The sequence below is a fragment of the Python bivittatus genome, unplaced genomic scaffold, assembly GCF_059951505.1.
Source record: "Python bivittatus isolate LINGU-HERP-01145 unplaced genomic scaffold, Pbiv_v1 ctg000330_np1212, whole genome shotgun sequence".
NCBI lineage: Eukaryota > Metazoa > Chordata > Lepidosauria > Squamata > Pythonidae > Python > Python bivittatus.
In genome coordinates, this window is record NW_028277058.1 from 51469071 (window position 1) to 51494413 (window position 25343).

The following is a 25343-nucleotide window of genomic DNA, read 5'->3' on the forward strand; positions in this document are numbered from 1 at the left end:
GTTTAGGATTAAATGTAGGGTTAACTTTCCTAGGTGGTTCCAAGATCAACTCTTCTAAGGAACAATCATTATAGGCATTTGGTACCAGCTGCAAACATGATGTCACATCATAAAGCCTTTTGTATTTGAATCCTGACATCAGATGTAAATATGCTAGACAGATGATTTGTATTGTGATATTATAGCACGTTTCATCATTTGCCCCACCTAACGATAATCATTTAGGGTTTCCAGAAATCTGGTTTCTTTGTTGTGACATCAGTCTGAATATCCATGTCAGGATAACTGAAGCCCCCCATTATTACAAGAAATCTTTCCTGTTTTTTTTTTTTTTCTTCCTCCATTTGAAGATTACCTTCAACCTTTGGATCACGTGAGTAGAAGTATATCCTAGATCTAATTTACATTTGTGGTTAAATATTACTGCCCATAGTGATTCCACTGAAAAATCTCTTTTCCACTGCTTTCTAGAATGTTAGATTTTATACTCTCCCCTTGCCTACCCTTCATTATAAAGTTAATATCCAGGAATGACTATACCCACCTGTTTTTCTCTGTTCCATCAGATTTCTGCTATATTCAATATATCTACATTCTCCTTCATAAACAAGCATTCTAATTCCCCTTCCCAGGCCTGGAAAATTCTAGCATCACCCGTTGTCAAAGCAATTTAAAGTCAGATTCTGATGTTCCAGAAGAAGTTTTGAACTCGCTTAGTTCCTTCATAAACAAGCCTCCGTTGTCTGGATTTGGGAGGGCATCCGATGTTCTTTCACCACCCAGGATTCAACCTCACAAGATGGAGGTGGGTGGGACAGATTGCATAACTATAATGTCCATGCCTGTAAATAAGCATGCTTTGCAATGTCTAATTTGGGAAGGAATGGTGGGAAAAACACCCTTCAGCCTTGCAAAAATAATACGGGGACTTTGAGATTCTGGTACTGCTCTGGTTTCCTTTTCCTTCTCTCACCCAACAGTTTGCATGGATCCCAGAGCTGGTTGAGAAGAAAAACACACATGCGCGTGTCAGATAGCCAATTCCGTATTTACTGTAAGCTTGCAGTTGCCCTGAGATTTTGTCTAAGAGCCAAGCCCCTTAATATGCCCAAGCCCCTGCGTCACACTTTTTTTACTTCCACAGGTGATCAGATGCAGAGTTCAAGTGGCCACTGCTATTGAGGAGATTCCAGATTCCAGTCCAAGAAGGCTGTCCTTCGACGCCTGCACCCTCTGAATGGCCTTTAAAGCTTTTGCCGTGCTATCAGTGGAGGTCCTACATTTGCAGTGATTTGCAAAGAAACAGAAGGGAAGCGTTTGCACAATATAGTTCAAGACAGCGTTGAGGTTTTCTTCCTCGGACATTTTTTCCCAGACACGGGCAAAGATTTTCCAGCAGAGTTCCTGAAGGCAGTTGAGAGCAGAGAGGACCAGCCTGAGGTCTTCTAGGATGTAATGAGCTTGGGGAACATTCTCCTGAAATTTGGCAGACAATTCTTCAACGGTAAACAGGAGGAGCAAGTAGATAGTCCTCAGGGGAAGGGTTATTGTGTAGTACAAGGCTATTAACCAACCTTTCCATTCCTGAAAGGAAAAATGTACACTGGGGATTATTAGAATTGGAAATGTCTTACAGCTAGTTAAACCACTGTTCTACTACTGTCTTCACATTTTCTAAACTGCTCTCCAATGACTATCCAGAATTTCAGATGTGAATCTTTCTCAACTTGACCTGGTCTGGTGGTGAAGGCCCCAGGCTAGAAAGCAGGAGACTGGGAGTTCTAGTCCTGCCTTAGGTATGAAACCAGCTGGGTGACTTTGGGCCAATCCCTCTCTCTCAGCCCAGTTCACCTCACATGGTGGTTGTTATGGGGAAAATAGGAAGAGGAAGGAGTTTTAGGTATGTTCACCGCCTTGAGTTATATAAAAATAATAAAGGCTGTATAAGAATCAAAAAAAAAATGCCAGGGCTTAAACAAAGCGGGCATTTTGCCACTGAGCTATGGCCTTTATTTAAAGCAGTGTTTCTCAATCTTGGCAACTTTAAGATGTGTGGACTTCAACTCCCAGAATTCCCCAGCCAGCATGCTTTACAGATGAAGATTTAAAGACAGATTTTGATGTGAGATATATCATGACAAGACTCTCGACTTTTTCACTCGTTCTTGTTCTTATGCCTTAACAATAGTTTAATATATGCTCATAGTTACCTTCTGTTATAACCTGGGAGATAATTTAACCCCCTTTTCCTAGGAATTCTTCAGCAAAAATGAATTATGACAGACCCAATCTCCTGAAACACCCTCCTCAGTTTAACTGGGGGTTCTTAGCACTCCTACTAAGGACCTTCCTCTTAGGCCCAGTTCTGGAAAAAATAGAAAGCAAGATGCTTTGGATCTTCCGACCTGAGGCAAACAATTCAAAAGTGATATTAATCCTGAGACACAAGGGGTCGCTGTACAATCATGCCGTTTTGCACAGGGGCTGGTTTTCAAGAGAAATGCACTTACCTGCATTTTCTGAACCAACGAAGCCAAATTTCTAGACTTTTTTTTTTAAGGGAGTTATTGGGAAAAGTAAAACAAGAGTAGCCAATAATCATTCCCACGACATTCCAAATAAGATCAATACAGTCAGCCAAACTAAATTAATTATATATTACCCGCTTCAAGACGGTCTCGGGAGTTGGAGCCTGTTCAAAATTTAGTGCAAAGAGGCTGTTGGATAGAGACTAGGTGAGTCTCCTATTTGGGTGTAGTTAGGCAGGACTTTGGGGGCTCCTTCTCCACTTCCATTTCTACTCCCCCTTATTTCCCCCCCCTTTTCTCTGCCTCTTGAGCATGATCTTCACAGTTTGGGAGGGAATAAACTCACTGGGGAGACTAACTGTTGCTTTGTCCATACAAAACAAATGCACCATTTCTGCATCTTGCCAGCAAATTTAAAAAATATATGAGTGGCTGAAGCTACCTTTTCAACAACCCTGGCTGAATGCTAAAAGGTGCTGACCAGTTTTCACCTGTTGTGCCAGGCTATAAAAAGGCTTATACAGAAAGGCTTTGGGGGATGTAAAAGGCTTTGTAGGGGGCAGGACAGCTTGTGAGAAACTCTTCAGTGTATTCACTTGACAGAATAAAGAGGCTTCTAAGCGTGGGATCAATTAACCAGATGCTTCAGATGGCCTGTTGGGCCTTACCAAAACCAGGGTTTTGTCACACCAGCTTACTGTGAAATACTGCACTGGCTAATTTTTGCCCATTGTGGAGTTGGCCAGGATGATTTTTCCCCTATCCGTTGATCAGTTGATCTCTAATCTCCAGGCTTTCAAGCCATCTTGCCTGGTGCATACTTCACACAACACCTTCACTCAATTGCTAACTGCATGGATGGCTTCCGTGTGTCTTGCCCCCTGTGTGCACCATTCCCCTCCTGCAACACCCAGCTCTTATGCCAGTGTTGTCCAAACTTGGCCACTTTAAGATGAGTGGACTTCAACTCCCAGAATTCCCCACCCAGCATGGCTGGCTGGGGAATTCTGGGAGTTGAAGTCCACTCATCTTAAAGTGGCCAGGTTTGGACAGCACTGTCTTACGCCCTTAGCTGACTCAGTCAAACTACATATCACAGCAGTCACATTACCTGACTCAAAAAACAACTCAGAAGGGAAGAAGTGCTGCTGGGAAATCACTGTCCCCTTCTTTAAGACTGTCCAGAGCACAAGATGTGCATTGAGTGGATTTTTACAGACCAGAAGGGCATCTCTGAGCCCATGGTTGTGGAACTGAGCAATGGCCCTTTAAGAAAGTGGGTAAATCCTCCAAGGGATGGGATTAATAGCAACTTCAGTCTTTAGAAGGCCTCTGTCTGTTGCTGAGGCAACTACTTCTTTGGATGAGTTCCAGCTAACACTGGCTGCAAGGAACTATTTCAAGCCCTGACAGACCTGGCTGTATCTTCCCCTGCGATCCTGCAGAACCAGGTATGACTCTGTCCTTCCATGAGGTGCCACTGCTTTAGATAACTCTCTTGACTACTGCAGTTCTACTCTTGTTGCAAATAGGTCAACAAATTCATCACGTGCTTAGTGGAGGCCATCCTTCAACCTATACTTTGAGAAGGCTTGAACAACAGGCAAATATGTCTGCTCATGGAAAATCTGAGTCTGTTTTCAAAGTTGAAGAGCTATTGGAAAGGAGACCGATGGTGGCCTGGGTCTGTGTACTTGCTCCCTGTAAGAGGGTCCATAGCTCAGTTGTGGGACACTTCCTTGGGCTATATATGGTCCAAGATTCAGTTTTCAAAACAAATTAACTTCATTAAGACACTTGAACAATTTTCTACAACTTGGCACTCTCTGGAGGTTTGGAATGGAGTCTCAGCCAGCAAATTAGGAATCCTGGGAGTTGTGGTTTCATATTTGGAGGGCACCAGGTTTGGGGAAATGTTTCTTTCCTAAAATAAACAGACACTAGGCTACTACAAGTCTTCAGTCTTATTTCTGGGTTCTTGGGGATCCCAAATTCTGCTGCCAATTTTTCTCAAGGTGATTTTTCTTTTTAAAAATCTTTCCATTTAAAGACAAAATATATAGGGTGGGCACCTGATAGGGTCCTATTTTAATTAAAATGAGAAAAAAAAAAAAGCAAGGAAGGGAAAAAAGCCAAGAATGTTGGTCTTGCATTTTCTGGTTGATGTCATTGCTACATAAACAGGTTGGGTCCAGATAATATGTTAAACCCGGCTAAGTAAAGCACAATTGCTGTGTTCAGATAACACACTATGCCCCCCAAGATTAACCATATTATGATTTAAAGCAGCGACCTAGGTCAAAGAACATGTTAAGAGAATAGCTGGGTTCCCACATCACTGAACACCAAAGAGCCAACCTCAGTGTATCCTAGTCTGTTATGTTGGGCATGCTCCAGCCATGCTCCAGCCATGCTCCAGCCATGCTCACTCTCTAGGCACAGCCAGATGGACTCATTTTAATGCAATCTACTAGCCACTGAGCCATTCAGTGACATGTAGGGACGAAGCATCTCTCACACAAATGTGCACAAATGTACAATGAAGATAATCCCATACTTATTTCCATCTTGTTAAAGATTTAAAAAATGGGCAGGGACATCGGAGGTCCAGAAGATCCAGATGGCTGCCTTGAGTGTGCAGGACTGGAGGCCCTTTTGAGTCTGTTGACCCCCTTCCCCTTGGCGTGCTTGTTTTCTTCCATGCACAAACAAATATAGAAGAGGGGAAATGCACTTACCGAAAAGTTGCTTTCAAGGGCTATTTGGAGGCGCTCATTAGCATCCTTAAGATGGCACCAAGATTGCTTGGAAATATAACGCTGGAACTTATTCAACAGAGAAATCACACAGACCAAATAACCTTTACACTTGATCTGCGTCTGCACTTCCTGCACAGGATCCACCCCATTTCCTTGGCAACATGTTCTCAGATCCACTGAAAGGAGGAGGGCAGTGTAAATAACATGGACATTTTAATTTGTGAGCTGCCTAGAGTCACTTATATAGTGAGATGGGCGGTGTATAAATTTGATTGATTAATTAATTAATTTTAAAAACCGCTCTTAAGGTAAGATGAAAGGCTATAGCAAGAGCCTTGCAAAGCTCTTCTCACCCTCCAGTTCTTATATGAAGGCGAGTTTTGTTGGACTCTATTGCTAGGAGGTATTTCCATGTCCTTGGATGCCATTTTGCTAACTTTTGCCATTTTTCTGCTGCCTTCCCCTCCAACCAGGTGTGGCAGATATTGGTGTTCACAAATAGCACTTCACAGACTGGTCATGTCTGAGATAGGATAAGACAGATTTTTTTCCTTCCAGTTTGATTCTCACAACTGTCTGATTACCCAAGGATAAATTGTTGTTGTTATTATTATTTATTAAATTTATATGCTGCCCAACTCCCAGTAACTCTGGGCAGGTATGTCAATGCTTGGGAGGTGTATGAGAAGAATGATCATCATGTTGAAAGAAACAAATATGTGGACACTTAGTCTGATAGTTCTTCCTCAAGTGAAATATCTAAAGAATTCTGAGGAATGTCAAAACAACTTTGACAAGACTAACAACAAATTTTAGGGTGTTGGTCATTAAGAGATACAAACTGGGATGCTAGGAAAAGGTAGAGGTCTTCCCTGTTTATCTGTTCCCATTTTAAATAAAAATAGTGAGTAAAACTTAGCAGCTACCTCATTGAACCTTCGTGATACACAAAGTTCATCAAACCTGAAATTTGCTTGTCAAATGCTTCTGTTTTTCTACCTTATTCTCAGGGTGCTTGAGAATTTCTTTTAAATTTCACTTGGTAGCATTTTGATTGTTCTTTGTTATTGGAGATAGCTGAGGGTGCCCTTTGGTGTTCCAGTTCTTTCCATCGTTCTGAAGCCTCCCTGGCTGCCCAGACTTGTAAAATTGAGAAGTTTTAATGGAAGATGTCCTCTCATAATATCTTCCCTCAGAACTGTATAAGCATGAGAAGCCAGGGAATCTACCAATCACTGAGGAATTGATTGTACAGTTAAAGGCGGAACATTCACGTGGCTTTCTTGTTACTTAAGTGCAAGAACATCTTGCGCCACACGTGAGCATTTCATCAAAATTCTCTCCTTTGGCATAACTGAAAGCAAATTCTCTTTTATCCGAGTGAAAAAATACAAGAGAATTTTTTGCACAGTAATAACATTTGCTATGATAACATTGCTGAGCGTTGGCATCCAGCCTTTGTTTAAATACCTCCAAGGAGTCAAAAGAAACTCCTACTGTAGCATGTGTCCCACCACTGAAGATTCGTCCTACCTAACCTTTCACCAACATTCTCGTTCAGTGGTGCTTCCTTATTTGCCCAAACCATTAAAATCCAGAACCATTCCTAAGTATCTGCTTAGACTTTCTAGTGAGTTCTTACTCAGATCTTCATCACTGACAAGAAGATAGCGATCCACAAATGCATGGGACCTGCCCAGCACGGTCTCCACACTGTTCTTGGCCATCTTTCCCACTCTTGTTCCCATCACCACACTCAGGCTGCTGCTCACAAGGGAGGCGGTGGTTTTCACGCCACCCTGCACTGCATCTTTGGTCATGCCAACCATCCCTGACAACCTGCGGGTCACTGCGTTCCTGGCACTACTGACTTTAGAAGTCATCAGTTCTTTTGTATCAGAGACAACCTGTAGGAGTCAGAGGAGAGGTCATTTTGGATTAAAGTAACAGTCTTTATCACATCAGAAGTCAGGGCTCATCTTTAAGTGTGATTCACAGAATGATATTCACTTTGTTTCTTTCTGAACTGTACAGCTCCATTTCTCAGGCATCTGTGGGGGGGAATGTAAAAAACATGCCAAGATGGTAGCTGGGATCTCACAGTAGTGGCTTTTTTAAAAAAAAACAAACCCTCCTGGGGATGCCCTTGGTCCATTTTTCTCTTTGTGCAGTGAAGGGGATTAGGTAAAGCTGCACAGAATATGAAATTTTAATACTTACAGTTTAATATGCAAAGTTGAGGGTGGATATCCCAATTTTATTTATTTCTACTCCCCCCCCCCCCGCTTCTACACAAAATATAAGGGAAGGAACTGGCTTTCTTTACAATTGGTTACCCTCTCTCTGACTCTCTTAAATTTACTTTTTTCCCCCTCTCAACATTTTCTTATATTTCACGGTATTATTTGATTTTTGTTCTGTACGCTGCCCAGAAAAAAATTAGTGTTTTGGCAGGATAGATAGATAGATGATAGATATAGATTTTAAATCTTGGGCCGGTCATTGTCTTAGCCAGTGTACCTCCTGAGTAAAGAAAGCTGAGCTATATATGCAATAATATTTTTCTTTTAAAGGAGACAGGTAACAAAGTGCTACAGCATGTAGCCCAACAAAGCATAGGATCACTTCTACAATGTCTCTGTTGCTTCTGGTTTATGCAACCATTCCGGCCATAAGCTGCTCTCTACAAGTTGAGGATCTGAAACTGTGTAATAACCTTTGCAGGGCTGGTGTTAAATACTAGGATTTGCCAATGGTATTTAAAATGATCTTTACAAAAACACAAGAGGTGATCTTAGGTAGCCTTCCATAACTTGGTGCTTTCCAGTATGTTGAAGTAGAGCACACTTGGAAGTCTCAGACATCTGGCTGTGGAAGGCTAATCTAATGTCTTCCTCATTCATTCATTCATTCATTCATTCATTCATTCATTCATTCATTCATTCATTCAGATTTAGGCACCACCTGACTCCAAAATGACTCTGGACTTTCACTTAGCATGGCATACTAAAACTAGGGTTGGGCCAGGATTGATTTGTGTTTTGTTTCTCCATAGTGAGATCTTCTCAGATTTTTTAAAAGCTAAAAACAGCTACCTGATCAGCCGTCTGTTGAAGAATTGGCACCTTCTGTTCTACTGTATCCAGGCCACGACATGCATACTTGTTTGCTGTTGCAACTAATGAAAAACAAGAAGAAAGGAGGGATCTGGAATCACTTTTAGTCTCATTAAAATATTTATGATATTTATGGTTTAGAAACAAAAACATAAGCCTGCATCATAGACCACATTAAACCATGATTTGCCAAGTCATGGTACACTGAATAAATCACAACTGACTGGGTTCCTACCAGACACCAAATTATAATCTATATTTTGCAAAATGTAAGAGTTGTGTTCACACCACACAAATTCATAAAGTGGCTTCTTTCAATTTGTTTTGGTGTGTTGTGGGAATTCAGCCATTGGTTGAAGAAGTCACACCTACAAAAGCTTTGAGATGGTTACAAAAATGCCTGTAAGAATAACATTACAGCACATTGCAGAAGTTTCAGAGGTTCATTGGTTCCCTAAGGCAGGGCCCACAACTAAGAAGACTCTGACCAGCTATATAACTTGGACCGAAGGTCCTGAGACCAATTTTCTTTTCTTCCTATCACAACTATTGCTGTCATGTAAATACAAGCTGATTTAAGCAAGCTCATTTACATACAATCAGTTTCTGAGTTGACATTCATACAATTTATCAATCCAACCCTAGAAAAACTGGCTTTGGTTAGGGTTACTAAACGTCTGGCAAAAGGAGGACATGTCCTTCCTTTTGTCCTCGTATCCTCCATCTGGCAGGCATAGACTTAAAATCAAATATTTTTTGGCACTTTGAATGTCTTGCTTTTTTTTTGTTTTTGTTTTTAGACTGTTTTCACAACAGCGGTCATTCAAACCTGCATGTATTGTGACCTTGTAAATTGTCTGCTTCTTTATTTCTCTTGTCAACAGGCTCGACAACCTATCAATTAAACTTTATTTAATGTATTTCTTGATTCCAGCAATTAGCTTCAATCTAGACCCTTCAAATCTATGTACACTAGAGTCTGTAGATCACATGACTTGTCATGCATTTCTGTGGTGAAATTTGAAAAGTGCACCATTGTCAATTCTATATTATCACTAGCATGTGTTCTTGAAAATAAAGATTTGTTGAAAAAATATTGTGACTGTAAAACCAGTCATTCCGACGCTAGAAAAAGTAATTTCATATACATGTAGGCCTAAGTACATTTTTTTGCTTTTTTTTTTTTGCTGTAATTTTTATCATATAGGCCAAGAAACAGTGTGTCCCCCTTTTCCCCCCATTTATCCTCCTTTCCAATTGTCCATGTCCTCCTTTGCTTGTTCAGATATCTGGTAATCCTAGGCTTGGTGGGCATATACTGTATTTAAGTTAACTTTGCCCATTAAATGCTCATGTTGGAGATCCATTATAAAAAGCCTGAATGCAACCTGATTCAGAAACATCTCAGAATTCTCTGCAGGGATTGGATGGCCAAGATATTTTCAATTAGAAGATATGATCAATGGGAACCAGCATACTGAAAATTACAATTATTTACCTTTTCACCTGCCTACCATTTCATCATTCCTGTTTCGATCTTCAGTTGCATTCCTACTGCACGTGAATCCACCACCCTTTTAGCTTGTCCTTGCAATAAAATAAACTGATTTTGGACTCTGGAATGATATCAGCTAAGCTGTCCCTTAAATGAGATTCACATATATATTTCTCATGTGATTAGAACTCAAATGAAGATTCCATCCTGATTTCTCAGGGATCCCCCTCCCCACTTTTGAGAGAATGCACCACCTACACTCAGTGCAAGCCCAATGGACAGCTGATCGAGAAGAAGACTGCTCAGTACAAAAGGAGAGCAGGTTCTCTCAAAAGAATTAGCTGCAGCTTGCACCTTTGCAGTGCAGGTTGCTCACCTCATGCTCAGCTATTTGGAAGGTTCAAGGAGCTACCTGTACTGTAGAAATCAGTAGCCATGTCCTGTTTTTTCCTCCTCTCCAAAAAGGAATGGGGCCAGAGAAGTTCCCTGGATGTGAGGATAGGGGCATGCATAGCACCAGCCCAAAGTGACCAGTGGTCTTGGGCTCATGCCATACCTGTAGATCACCTAAGCGTGCTACCACCAGAATGGATAGGAAAGCACAATAGATTGTCTTCACCATTAAACTGCTGCTGATTGCTGTTGGCATAAGGGGGAAATGGCTACTTTCACTCTAGTACAGCTAACCATGACTTTGGGCATGAAAGCTAGTATAGCTTACAACCTGGCTAATACCCCATGGTGCAATCCTTCCTGTAATGCTTTGGTAGTGTGGCAATGTAACATTACTTGCCATAATGAACCCCCAGAGGTATTCATGGGAAACTCAAAATGTTGAATGCCAGCTACAAGGCCCTGGTCCCTATACTGGGCAAGGAATTTGAATCCAGAATGCTGAGAAGACTTCCAGGGTTGATAACTCTAGCTGCCAGGTTAACGTATGGAGTTGCCAGTGGCTCCCTCATTGAAGACTCTCACTGAACTCTGATGGTGGGCCTGCTGGTGGCTCATGTTCAGCTGACTGGGTGAGAATGGTGAATAGCAGGAGCAAACATAACTCATCCACTTCTGTTAACTCTGAAGTCTCATTCACTGCACTTAGAGAAAAACAGAAGTGATCAGGCAGCTGTAACTGTATGAAGTAAAGGTAGTAGAATCATTCTGAGAAGGGCCCAACCCTGAGAACGCCTTGACAGGGGGCACTGAAAACCTGCAACAAGCAATGATCAGGGAGCTAACTTTTGCAGGATCATGTGCCAGTCAAGGCAATTTGCATCGCACATCATGCTGTGTGCATGATGGGTCTGTTCAGATCTGAAGATGAATGAAGAGGGATTAGAAATAACAAGCAAAATCCTGCTGTTTCCCCCCTTCCATTTAGAATTTGTTTATTATTTGTGAAATTGAAATGACTGACTAGGGTTATTATCTCTTTCTTTAAGGTAACTATATCCTAACACACTACTAGATCTTTAAGAGAACCATTTTAATTTACACCTTAACATTAGAATACAATTATCCTTTGAACTGCCTACTTATACACATTTTATGATGCAATTCTCTGCTCCAAAATGTTTGTAAACAACTTCTGATAATATACATACTTTGTATGCCATTTGTGAACATTGCAGAAAGAGAAGCAGACATGTACTGAAACTGTGTAGCTAATGTTAGAGAAAATAGTATAAGAAAATGAATGTTTTCTATTTTTCTTTTTAAAAAAACAATTGATATGGATGTTGAAGCAGGTTTAAGACTGAATGTACATGAAACAAAATGTCTTGTTTTTTAAGCCCCCGTTGTAGTTCTTCTGTCAACCAAGGCTGGAGAACTTTCATTGGGTCACAGCCTTGGGGCCGCATTGCAAAGGGAAAGAGTGTCAGGGGAAAAGTTTTGAAAACTGTGCATTGGGTGAGAGATACAAGAATTAAATTAATTAACTATTAGTACTTCGAATTACATTCTTTACAAAACTGTTATAATTTAAGTAAACTAAGAAATAGTGACCAAGCACCAAGCTTGGTGAAAGATTCTTCTGTGCAAGTGTAAACACCCTGAATTTTTTGATTTCACTTTGTAAGACAGTTCCCATTTAAAGAAAAAAAAAATTGGAAGGAAAATGTTGGTGTAATTCTGCTGGAAGCTATATAATAATTATGGCCTCTTAGTCTCTTCATTAAGGTAACTAAATTAATTAATATGTGTGACTAAACTGTAAAAAGATGAAGAATCTCGTTCTGCATTCCTGATATCCTTTTTTACTGGCTCAGTTACTCCAGGCCCCTGATTTGAAGCTACAAATCCTAAATTGCCAATTGAAATCTAGTTAATCCAGAATTGAATCATCTGCATAAGTGTCAAAGGAACTTAACTGATTATAATGTTGAAAGTAAGATCTTTAGACAAAGAACGATTTGGGGTTGAATTGTTTAGCTTTAAGTTAATTTGGTAACTTGTTTTATATTGTGAATTTGAACTAAAGAAAAGATAGGCATCAAAAGATCAAACTGTTGCAAGCTTCCTTTCAATCTTGGCCATAAGACCTTCATTAAAGGGATTTTACGCATGAATATTTATGCTCAGAAGAGCAGGGATGGGCTCAAAGCCAAGCTTTCAAGTACCATGGATGCCTCAAATCTCTGAGTAGTGAATTCAGAGGAAACTCTGAGGTTTGCACAACACCATTATTTAAGGGGAAGTAAGAAATTATACCTCTTTTAACTTTCTTAGTAAGCCGGCTATTTTTTCTAGGGGAATTTTACACAATCAAATGAATTATATTGTAGCGCTGTGCTGTTGGGCATGCCTTGAAAAGGATTTGGAAGATGCGCTTTAGACCTCACTCAAGCGCAGAACCTCCCTGCGGTTCATTAAAGCAGCCCAATGTTTTTCAGGTCTTCTATGCAGACCTGAAAAAAAAAGATACTGCTGTATTAAAGAACCCACTCATTGAAGTTAAAACAACTCTTAAAGTAGGCATATCTTTTTTTAGATTCACAAAATGGAACAGATAAAGGGACCTGCTCCCAGCTATTCTACAGAGATTGAGATATAAGTCATTCCCAGGACTGAACCTGGAATCTTCTACAGTATACCCAGGATTTTGTTCTCTCCTGTGACCATTCAGAAGACACAGATATTACAGTTTGCATGCTACCTGAACCTCTCCATACATTCTGGATATCTGTTTGTACAAAAAGGGGTTGCTGCCATTCAGAATCAACATTTGGTGATTTGATTTATGCCACCAGAGTTTTTGAAACAGGCTAGGTGCTCCATAAAACAGGAGGAGGACACAAGCCTTCTTCATGGGTCCTTTGACCAAAGCTCCAAGGCAGGATGCCAGGAAATTTATTAACAATTTTGATTCGAAGCATCAGTTAAATCTGCTGGCAGTTTTATGATATTCAAGAGTGTCTACACGTTGTACTCAACCTGTCTGTGGGGAGGGGGGGGGGACATTTGTGAGAAATTCTGGGCTGACTTGACCAAAAGTGATACCTTTCCATTTTTCAATCAATTCCAAGGTATTGCATTTCATACCCATAGAAATGCCAACTTCTCTGTTACAATTTTACTCACGCTGAGGTTCAAGACTGTTCAGAAGTGGTTGTGCCCGGCTAACAGCAGCATCGGTGAGAGTCTTCACACTTTTCTCTGCCCCATCGCACATTGTCTGAAGGTAGGAATTTTTTCGCTTAATGGAGGTGTAGTTTGAAGAAACCAAGTCACAGACAGAGCAAACCAAGGGCAGACTGCCAACTCTCTTCAAGATGTTCTGATATTGAAAACCAGGAAAAGCCACATCACTGATGTATTCCTGATGGATTAAGATGCAATATTGACAAATGGAATTGAAGCCATGCCACTTTCCTTATATATATATCCCTCATCCTCGGGAATTACATTTTGTCTTTTAGGAATAAATGTATAGCTACTGTACATTTGTTTCCATAGGAAAATAACAGATCCAGGATGTGGGCATGTGTAACTGACCAAAACAGAGATAGAAGGAAGTGATACGTTCTGGGATATTTTTTAATGCAAAAATCACATTTATTTCCTCTAGTTTGGTCCCAAGTCAGTCTTCCCAGAAACTAAAAATTATCCTGTATTTATCACATGTAGTGTTTTTGGACACAGGTTTGTGAGGAAATAAATCAAGTTACAATTAATAAATTGTATTAATTTCACATCTCTGGATTTGGATTAATTCCAAATCTCTGATAATCTTTCCTTTACGTGAGTTTCTTAATGATGGAGCTCTTATGCATTCCTCTATGAGTGTTTTAAAAAATCAATAAAGCCTCAAACCAGATTTTTGTTGAATACCTGCCATATCTCCCTATAATTTTCTTTTAAAGAAATGTAGCTCTGTGCTCTTCCTTCCTGTCATTTTTCTTAAATTTCTTTGTAACATATGATAACAAACTGAATGAAATGAAAGAATGTGTAAGGTCAAACTTCCCTTCCTTGGACTATGATGAAAATGTTTCACATCTCAGAAAACAAAATTTAACTTCTGTCCTTGACAAGAAACAGCTTCATTATACAGCTACCTCCTCTTCAAGGCTTTCGTCAGAAGTCTCTGAAGACATGGTATTTTGGTCAGGTTTTGTGGAAGACATGGTGGGTTCGCTGGCCACTGGAAAGGAAGATAAATTGTTACCTAAGATGACAAGTAAGGGTCATATAGTAGCAATCAATTGGTCCAAAGGTAGACAGATGTCACCTCCTCAGTTCAGGGATGAGAAACCTACCCTTACATTTTCATTTAAGCCATGCAATTTACTGGTTGACTTTGAGCCATTCGCTACAACTCATCCTGAGCCAACTTAAGGGGCTGTTCTGAACACAGAATGGGGAAAAGAGACAGAAAACAAAGAACACTGCACTGAGCCTCTTGGAGGAATAGTAAGATATAAATGTAGCAAATAAACCAATAAGGAATATATACCCCAACAGCCATGCCTTTTCATTTATGGACATTCTTCCATAGTTGAAAAGATTTCAAAACATTTCTGGCACTGCTGAGGTCATATGTATTATACTTCCTTTCCTCTTCTGAATATTGGGAAGTCTGGTGGGGCTTTTTAGCAAAAAGTCTTCTAAATGTCCCTTTCTGATATTAGTGGGTTTGCTTGCCCTAACGGTGAGAGCAGTGGGTATCCATTTCAGTTTCCCACAATGCCATAATATAGCACCCCAGAACCAACAAGGTTTAAACTCAACAATAGAAGCTCTTCGTCCCCACTCTAGAACTGGGAGAACTTTGAATTATTCCATTAGCCTTAAACATCACACCAACAACTCACAGTGTTAACATTTTGGAATGTTTCCCATTAGCGAGGGTTTTATTGGCTCTCAAGAAGATACTTCCCGTCACATGTTTCCAAACTTTATCCCCAGAGTATACTAGGGTGAGTTTAAGCAACACAATACTATTTTGTCATGGGCTAACCAGTGTCAAGTGAGGAAACCACCAATAGGGCAAGCTATGGAGTTTCCATTGTTTCTTCAGTATGATACTGAAGGACATGTTTTCAACCAATCAGATGGCATATGTAAATTGATTTCATTATGATTTCTTGCCCAACCGGATTCAGCAGAAGTTGAGTCTGTAATCTTGTCACGCTCTTTGGGAAATAAATCTGTATGAATCCAGTGGAGCTTACTTTAAGTGAACATGCATAAAATCGGGGCTTGAAAGCCATAAAATCTTGACTCTCTCATAACAAAAAGCAATTTGATGGCTATCTTTTCAAGGCAACTGCTGCCAGATGAACAGTTTTAGTAAACCTTCATGGCCAACATGCTCCTTACACTTTCCTATATCAAATCTGTAATCACCATCATATAACAGCTGATTTCTTTTTTGAGAAAGACGCTAGGTTAGGAGTAGCGGATCATTCTCACCAAAGGAGCCAAACCTTTTACTGTGTTCCAGGGTCACAATGGAAATACTGGTGCACCTTAGTTTCCTGCTACCCTAAAGTGACACCTGGAACGGAAGGACTCCAGTTATGGCGTTAAAAATGCTTGACACAACCTTGTTGTGTGCAGAGGTATCTACACACTTATAAAAATATAAGTGGGATTGAAAATGAGATGTACATATACAAAAGGGTTGAATTAAGAAGGGCGCAGGGGGGCCTGTAAAAACATATAAGTGGGGCAAAAAAGTATTTAGTCAGCCACCAATTGTGCAAGTTCTCCCACTTAAAAAGATGAGAGAGGCCTGTAATTTTCATCATAGGTATACCTCAACTATGAGAGACAAAATGGGGGGAAAATCCAGAAAATCACATTGTCTGATTTTTAAAGAATTTATTTGCAAATCATGGTGGAAAATAAGTATTTGGTCAATATCAAAAGTTCATCTCAATACTTTGTTATATATCCTTTGTTGGCAATGACAGAGGTCAAACGTTTTTGGTAAGTCTTCACAAGGTTTTCACACACTGTTGCTGGTATTTTGGCCCATTCCTCCATGCAGATCTCCTCTAGAGCAGTGATGTTTTGGGGCTGTCACTGGGCAACACGGACTTTCAACTCCCTCCAAAGGTTTTCCATGGGGTTGAGATCTGGAGACTGGCTAGGCCACTCCAGGACCTTGAAATGCTTCTTACGAAGCCACTCCTTCGTTGCCCGGGCGGTGTGTTTGGGATCATTGTCATGCTGAAAGACCCAGCCACGTTTCATCTTCAATGCCCTTGCTGATGGAAGGAGGTGTTCACTCAAAATCTCACAATACATGGCCCCATTCATTCTTTCCTTTACACGGATCAGTCGTCCTGGTCCTGGTCCTGGTCCCTTTGCAGAAAAACAGCCCCAAAGCATGATGTTTCCACCCCCATGCTTCACAGTAGGTATGGTGTTCTTTGGATGCAACTCAGCATTCTCTCTCCTCCAAACACGACAAGTTGAGTTTAGACCAAAACGTTCTACTTTGGTTTCATCTGACCATATGACATTCTCCCAGTCCTCTTCTGGATCATCCAAATGCTCTCTAGCAAACTTCAGACATGTACTGGCTTAAGCAGGGGGACACGTCTGGCACTGCAGGATTTGAGTCCCTGGCAGCATAGTGTGTTACTGATGGTAGCCTTTGTTACTTTGGTCCCAGCTCTCTGCAGGTCATTCACTAGGTCCCCCCGTGTGGTTCTGGGATTTTTGCTCACCGTTCTTGTGATCATTTTGACCCCACGGGGTGAGATCTTGCGTGGAACCGCAGATCAAGGGAGATTATCAGTGGTCTTGTATGTCTTCCATTTTCTAATTATTGCTCCCACAGTTGATTTCTTCACACCAAGCTGCTTGCCTATTGCAGATTCAGTCTCCCCAGCCTGGTGCAGGTCTACAATTTTGTTTCTGGTGTCCTTCGACAGCTCTTTGGTCTTGGCCATAGTGGAGTTTGGAGTGTGACTGTTTGAGGTTGTGGACAGGGGTCTTTTATACTGATAACAAGGTCAAACAGGTGCCATTACTACAGGTAATGAGTGGAGGACAGAGGAGCCTCTTAAAGAAGTAGTTACAGGTCTGTGAGAGCCAGACATCTTGCTTGTTTGTAGGTGACCAAATACTTATTTTCCACCATGATTTGCAAATAAATTCTTTAAAAATCAGACAATGTGATTTTCTGGATTTTTTCCCCCATTTTGTCTCTCATAGTTGAGGTATACCTATGATGAAAATTACAGGCCTCTCTTATCTTTTTAAGTGGGAGAACTTGCACAATTGGTGGCTGACTAAATACTTTTTTGCCCCACTGTATCTACTCAATTATCTTCAGAAATAATAGAATCCACAGCATAATTCAGCTGAGTGCAAGGGGGAAAGGTGCTTGTAGGAAAAGGTTGGAGTACAATTCCAAGAATTTCCACCCAGCATCATCTTTAGAACTGTAAAGTATCTTTCCCTTTGTAAATGTCCCTGTATAGACTTCAGGCTCATCTAGAACAGTGTTTCTCAACCTTGGCCGCTTTCAGATGTGTGGACTTCAACTCCCAGAATTCCCCAGCCACCCAGGCTGGCTGGGGAATTCTGGGAGTTGGAGTCCACACATCTGAAAGCGGCCAAGGTTGAGAAACACTGATCTAGAACAACCTTGCCCAGTCAGGCCCTTCCAGATTCATTGAGACTCCAGCACCCAGATTGGCTGCTTAAAGAAGACACGATTCTAGATACTGCAGATCCTATACATGTCAAGGTTGGGAAAGAGTGGCTAACTGCTAGTTGGTGGGTCTTATATGCAGACTCTCTCTGGTTTGAATAAAAAACATGCTTTATCTTCGGTTGAGATCATGGTAGATATAATTCCAGGTCCTACACATGGAGAAGGTTCCATGCAAAGAATTTTGACCAGATATGTTGCTATTTTTCATTCAAGGTAGTGAAAAAAATAAAGTATAGTGTAAAATGTTACTTCACTTAATGGTATCATTTATTCTCTACTTTTCTACTTTGATGAATGTCAAGACTGATAACAAAAGTTTTAAAACAAAAACAGCAAATAAAATGTTAAAATCACGGATGAAAATTAGCACTCAGGTAGATACTAAAATCATCCAAGGACTTCAAAGGACAAAAAATTATATAGAAAAAAAAGTGATATTGCTAGGACATGGTGAGATGAGGAGTGTTAAATGAACATTCAGTTCTCTATATCCTATAGAGCAGTGTTTCTCAACCATGCCCACTTGAAGATGGGTGGGCTTCAACTCCCAGAATTCCCCAGCCTGCATGTCTTCTCATATGAGATCTCAAAAAAGTTTCTGGATGACACAACATCTGATGCACAAACAGGCTGATGTATAAATGCCTTGTTTATATGAATTGGTTCTCAGATAATGTTCTTAAAGCATTTTTCTCCCATAATCCAATTAGATTTACATTTTTTCTAAGGCTGCTGTAGATATGAAGACCAGCTCGCTTTTAATTTGGTTTCCAGATCCATTGCAGTTTTCTGCAACATCAAAGCTTGAAGACTTTCTATTAACACTCATTAAAACAACAACAACCCGCCTTGCCCACATGTACACTGCGTAAAAAGTAAGGTATATACTTGAACATCTTTGTTTTGAAAGAGACATAAGTGTCAAAATCCTCAACAGTCGCCCACTTCGAGCCTCATTCACTGCCAAATGAAAACACATGATCACATGGTGATTTATTTCCCTTTTCTTAACTTGGGATTTTAATTTCTCAGCAGAAATCCCAGCTCTGAGTCTTTAGCTCCAGCAACAGAGGTAAGAATTGATATGCTTTTGCTGCAAATGGCAGTGAAAACACAGCAAATACTGACTTACATGGATGGCATATGGTGTTTAGGTGTATTGCCTGTAGAGATGTTGAATTGTATTTGTATCTCACTTCCTTTCTCTTTCTTTCTGTGTATATGGCAGGAGAATACTGTATGCCCCTGTCAGACCCTAAAAGTTGCCCATCCTAAATTTGGTTGATGCTGCTGTTCTTCTCAGGATTCAGGATTCTTTACATGGTTTTCCTTCTGCTTTTTGTCTTTATAACAAAGGTATTAGATTGATTTGGGGGAGATACACTATCCAGTCCATAGTGTTTATCATGGCTGGCTGCTTGCTTCAACAGACACAACAGGTTGAAGTACAAGGTAGGAGGCCCAGCTAGGTCGCTGTCCCTAACTGATCTTGTCTGATCTCAAAAAAGCTAAGCAAGTTAGACTTAATATTTGGATAGAAGGCCACCAGAAAATCCCAAGATTGGGAAGTAAAATACGAACATTCCAGAATGTTCTGGAACCACTTCTGTATTGTTGCTAAGAAAATGACATGGATACATCATCAAGAGTCAAGCTTGATTCTAGGGAGACGTTACCTTTTTACATAATAACAGATGTGGCTTCCTAATGCAGGGAAATGCATTTTCTGCACATGTTCATGTTATTCTTATGCCCATTCCTGCAAAACAGGTCTTGGGGCCAAATCTAAGCAAACTCTGGTTTAAATGAAGTCTTGTTTATGATTGTGTTAGGAGCAACGTTAGATTAAATACTTATTGACAGTGAAATGATATTAGATTCTTTTATGGTTCTTTCAATGCAATCTTTTCCTCTAAACCCATTGTGGTCTTTTAGAACATTTATCTTTTAAAAGTATTGTTGGCCTGGTATGCCTAGACAGATAAGAATTCCATTTTTCTGGTAGTCCTTGGATGATAAGTGATGTGCAACGTATTTCTGAGGAGAATGCTAGATATGTACTCTTTTGCTTGCCAAGCTTATTAAAGGTCATGAGCAATGCCATTTGCATAATCATATCACTTCAGAACTAAGAGAAGGATGAATCATCTGTTTCCCACAGAGAAATGAGAAAATGGCTTAATATTCACCTCAGACCCCCCCCCATTAATATGCAAGATAATGGTGCATCTGTCCACATGTCCATGGAGAGGGGCCTGACCGTATTTCTTCATCATTGCATTCAAATGACACTGCTGACATTTGGCTACCATTTTCCCTCACTCGTTTTGAGACCCAATGGTTTATCAAATGTATCCAGAGGGGTGAACAATCATGCCTGTATTAAAAATTGGCAAGCAGGAGGAGGCAAAAGTTCCCATGAATGGGGAAATGACCTATCCTTAAGGCCTGTAGAGTTCTAGCATTGCAAATCACAAGAAAATCACCTCAGTCACCTAGGGAGGAGGATATTATGGAAACAAAGCAACATAGAGGAATGAATGCCACATCAAATGTTGCAGCAGTAGGGTCCCTCAATGAAGTTTAAGATACATTTGAAGGGCTTTGGGACTGACTGGGAATCACGTGGTTTCATGACATAATCAAAGTTCAATTTCAAAATCTTCTGCTGCAGAAGTAACTTAGTTGAATCTTAAATTCTGGATGAGTTAAAAAAAAAAGATCCAGCTATGAGTGATGATAGTTAAAACAAATTCCTTTAATTATAAAGCATTTAGTTATTATTAGGTTTTTAGTTTTGTACACTACTTGTGAACTTCCTAGAAGGAAATGGTTGGCTATAGGTAAAAAGAAGACATTAGGGAGAGATGAATTTGGAGGCAGTTTTTATGATATTATTTTTTCATGTAAGCTAGGAATCATATTTAGGATTTCAGCTTCATAACACAGAGTGTTGTCCCTATGTTATCTCAACAGGGGCAAATCATTTTGGGGGATGAGTGGGCACATTTGAAAGTTTGAGACAATGGGACAGTCCTTGGAGCTCTGATGTTGCACACATTTCTGTCCTCCCTGGAGAAACACAATATACTCATAAAAACCATGAGAGTAGGTCCAACTGAATGTAATGTTGGGGGGGAGGGGAGCAAGGGGGCAGGGCAGTCAGAATCCCATCTTCTAAATGCAATCCAATGCTGTTTACTCAGAAGTAAATCCACTAATTTCATTAAAATGTAATCCCAGGAAGAAGTGTATAGAACTCCCAGAATTCCCCAGCCACATGAGTTGAAGTCCACACATCTTAAAGTTGCCAAGTCTGAAAAACACTGCTCCAGATGGTTTGAGATGGCCTCTTCCAGAATTACCAGTCAACAGGGCTTTGGGCTAAAAACTCAAGGAGTTACAAATACATTTGGAGGCAGCAGGGCTGAGAATGCACATATTGCTGCGACAGTTGTATCTAAGAATAAGCATGTTAAAAATCCTCAGGAGTATTTGCACTGACATTTGTTAATCGTGCATGAGTATGGATGTGATTCTTTGAATCACATTTTTACCCAAACCTTATACAGGAAAACCTCCAAGGTACCTAACAAATTTAAAATAATGATAATGGAAAATGAAGAAAAGTAGAACAGTAAAATAAGCAGGTAAGATATTAAAAGCAATAGCAGAATCAGAATGATTAATTTTCCAGGCCTAGCTTAGTAAAAAAAAGTCTTCACCAAGTGCCTTAAGATCAGTCAGTTAGGAATTCACAGCACCGCAAGTTAGAACACCAATTCTGGGCCATTGGCTACCACAGATGTTGAGCAGAGCCACCTTAATGATGACACCACAGGTATTATATCACCTACCTGATGGGGAGCTACTGGAGAAAGCAAACTTCTCAGGTGTAATCATCATAGCAAAGGCCCTACGCAGTTTATATAACGTTGATTCTAGAAATAAAGATTGCAACAAGGGAAAATCGGTTATGCAAGTCCTGACTATTTTAAATCAAGGACTTTGCAAGTAGTTTGCACCCCTCCAAAAATCTAAAGAGAACTAAGCTCTGGAGATCTTTCATTGGTCCTTCTCATTCTTTGGGAAAAAAGAAATTGACAAGGAAATCAAAGGGACATCAGATCATCTTCACTTGAAAAAGAAATTTGCTTTATTGGGCCAGAGCAGAGTGAGATCTGGGGTCTAAAAGTTTAATAGTTAGTTACTATGTCAAATCAGCTGATGAATCTAGGCAAAATCTGGTACCCTCATAGTGGTTGACTGATACAAGATTTATTTTTATTGGATGGACCAGTGAGAAAGTAACTTGACTAGTTGCACCATTCCAGAAGAATTAACCTGGAGTTGAGAGAATGATTATCTTAATGACCGCTTTCAAGGGGAAATGATTAATCGGGCAAGAATAATGAGGCTTACAAGTTATGTAGGATGGGTACCCAGCAACAGAAATACAAATCCCGTCTCACTTTTTTTCCAAAACCTCTGTAGCTTCCGGGAGACGTGTCTCTCCTTCTCTGGCCCATGAAGTGGCATTTCCCCTGCATAGATAGGAGGAAGCTTATTGTCAATAGAATTCTAAGCCCTCCCACTTCTTTCCCACCTCCTCACAAGAACGCATCAACAATGCCCAGGTTGCTGTTTTAGAATATTGGCAACATTCTACGAAAGGCCTTGAAAACTCTTCCTTTGAAGGGTTTCCTATTGACTGGCCATGAAATGTTAAGGCCAGTACCTCTGAAAATGACATTTTATAGTTGACTGAAAAAGTTTGTAACAGGGAAGACAATGGGGGCCAAGCTGATCGAACACCCTCTTTCTAACCTAGCAGACAGTGCCACTTGTATGATGGAGGTCCAGTTCTAAATTGTGGGCCAACTGAAGAGTATCATTCATGGATGTTATGTTGAGGCTCTTGAGTGCTTCCAGTTTTCTCTGACATGCTGTTATCACCCTCTTAGTAATTAAGTTACACAAAGTACCAGATAAAAACATCACCTTCATCATATAGCATTGCTTTTGAGGACATAGGGAATGGCCTTGAAGGACAGGAGGAAGAGCTTCTATCAAAGCAATAGTTAGATAAGTGGGACTTGAGCCCAGGCCAAGAAAATAACTAGAGAAAACATCTCAGAAAACATCCCTCCCTAGTTTAACATGAAGATAAAATGAGGGAAGGGGAAGCACATACAGATTTGCAAGATTTTGTTATTATAACTGTTACAATAAAAGTAGTCTGGACCTATATGGCATTGGTTCCTTAATCTGGTCTATCTTGTCGGGCTGACATTTGCATTTTAATTCTAAATCCTTTCATCATACTGAAAATGTTGGAGGATTGTGTGGAAAAACTCAGTATGACAGCTCAATACTGTAGATATTAATTTTTTGCTTCAAATACATACAATCCTACTAATTTATCAGGACCCAAGAAGTGCACCTTCTCTGTTGTGCCATCTGCCTTCTGGAATGATATTCCCCTCCCTCCCCAGAGATCTGTATAGCTCCCACCTAATGATGTTCCAGAAGTCTTTAAAAAGGTTCTCCTAGGGCTTGAAGAAGAGCATTTGTGGAGCCCTCTTGGATGTTTACTATGAATATACAGCAGTGCTTTTCAACCATGGCAATATCCAAGTGTATGGACGTCAGATCCCAAAACTCTACAGCCAGCATGGCCATTGGTGAGAATTCTGGGAACTGAAGTCCACATACCTGGAAGTTGCCAAGGTTGGGAAAAACTGATATAGACATGGCTTATCCGGATGGATTTTTATTCCTTTCCTTTTGTTTTCAAGTACAAGCCGAAGAACTGTAAGCAGTTTATATACAGTGGTACCTCTAGTTACAAGCTTAATCCGTTCCGTGACTCTGGTTGCAACTCGAGGCAAATTTCCCCATAAGGTTCAATGTAAATACGGTTAATCCGTTCCGCCCTCCGAATTTGGTCGCACCACGAGGCAAATTTCCCCCATAAGGTTCAATGTAAATACATACAGTTAAACAGTTCTGAAACATATGCATTTTATTTTTAAACCACAAAAACATGAAAATAGTCGAGATGGTTGACTTCGCCATCTTCTACTCCAAGGCCAGATCAGTCACACGAATACCACGATCGTGCTTTTCTATAATGTCCTTCTTAAGTTCGATTGTCACTTTTTTCTTCAAAGCCTTATTCTTGCCAAGCCTGCTCTGCATTTTCTTTGGAGCCATGCTGATAAGCACACCAAACACCTTCCAAATGCCACAAAACACACCACAAGCCTCACCTAACATCTCCTTGCTACCGCGATCTCGCCCACAGGAAGCTGCGACCGCATGGCAGCAGGGAAAATGGCCACGGATCCAGTTCGTAACTCGAGACGGAGTTTGCAAGTCGAGGTAAATTTTTGGGGCCGGAGCTGGTTGTATCTTGAAAAATTTGTAAGGCGTTTGTAACTCGAGGTACCACTGTATTTAGTTCTTGTAAATAAACAAGTTATTTTTCCTTCATATGAAGAAATATTTTTCTTAATTATATAAAGAACAAAAACCAACCTCCTTACTCCAAATCAAGTTTACAGGATGGTGCTTAAAACATTTCTATATATTAAAAACAAAATCCTTTCAGTTTATTTTTCTTTAAGGAAACAAACATGGGAAAAAACTGGGGAAGGCAAGTTGCCAACTTTAAAAAATGTATATATTTTTTAAAAGTTATATGTTTTTCTAGCCACAGGGTGGTGTCCAATAAGATACAGTGTTCTGTCTTTTATAGATTTAAGTAGAAAATTGTCCTTGATAAAAAGAGTTAGCCAATCTGAACGAATCAGAATGTGGCTGTTTGAATGGGGCTTCCACAGATGGTTTCTTCTGGTTCCCTCAAAGCTTTTTCATGCAAGTATTTTAAGTGCTGAATTCATCCGGTTTAAGGGATTCAGTGGATATTTACCACCATCCTCCTGAGTTTTACAAAGTTTTGTGTGGACATAAAGGTAAAAAAAAAAAACAATGGCGTAGAAATAACAATCTGTGTCATCCAATAAAAGTGTGTGACATTTAAAGACTGAGGAAGTGCAAATATTCCATTTACCCACTTTTGCATAGCAAAACGCTTCCCACACTCAAGGGATAAGGAACATAGTTTGGAGGGTAGCCATAGCTGCTGTCAATATTATTGTTATTATTAATTCTAAAACACAGCCCTGATATGGAACTTGCTCCTAGAAACCTACGCCTGGATTGGTTGTGACATTAATTCTACATTTAAAAATGACCCACAAGCAT

The 25343-nt window shown here is 40.2% G+C and overlaps 1 protein-coding gene across 1 annotated transcript; it reads right to left on the reverse strand.

The window, feature by feature from the left end:
- Positions 1-1161: 1161 nt before the first annotated feature.
- LOC112540965 (perilipin-3-like) lies at positions 1162-22613 on the reverse strand. The gene is made up of 8 exons (XM_088141306.1): positions 22547-22613; positions 21932-22015; positions 14458-14543; positions 13481-13676; positions 8383-8465; positions 6930-7194; positions 5267-5463; positions 1162-1584 (listed from the first exon to the last, which is right to left on the reverse strand). Exons 1-8 carry the CDS (start codon positions 22611-22613, stop codon positions 1162-1164), a joined length of 1401 nt encoding a protein of 466 aa, XP_087997432.1.
- Between the last annotated feature and the right edge of the window lie 2730 nt (positions 22614-25343).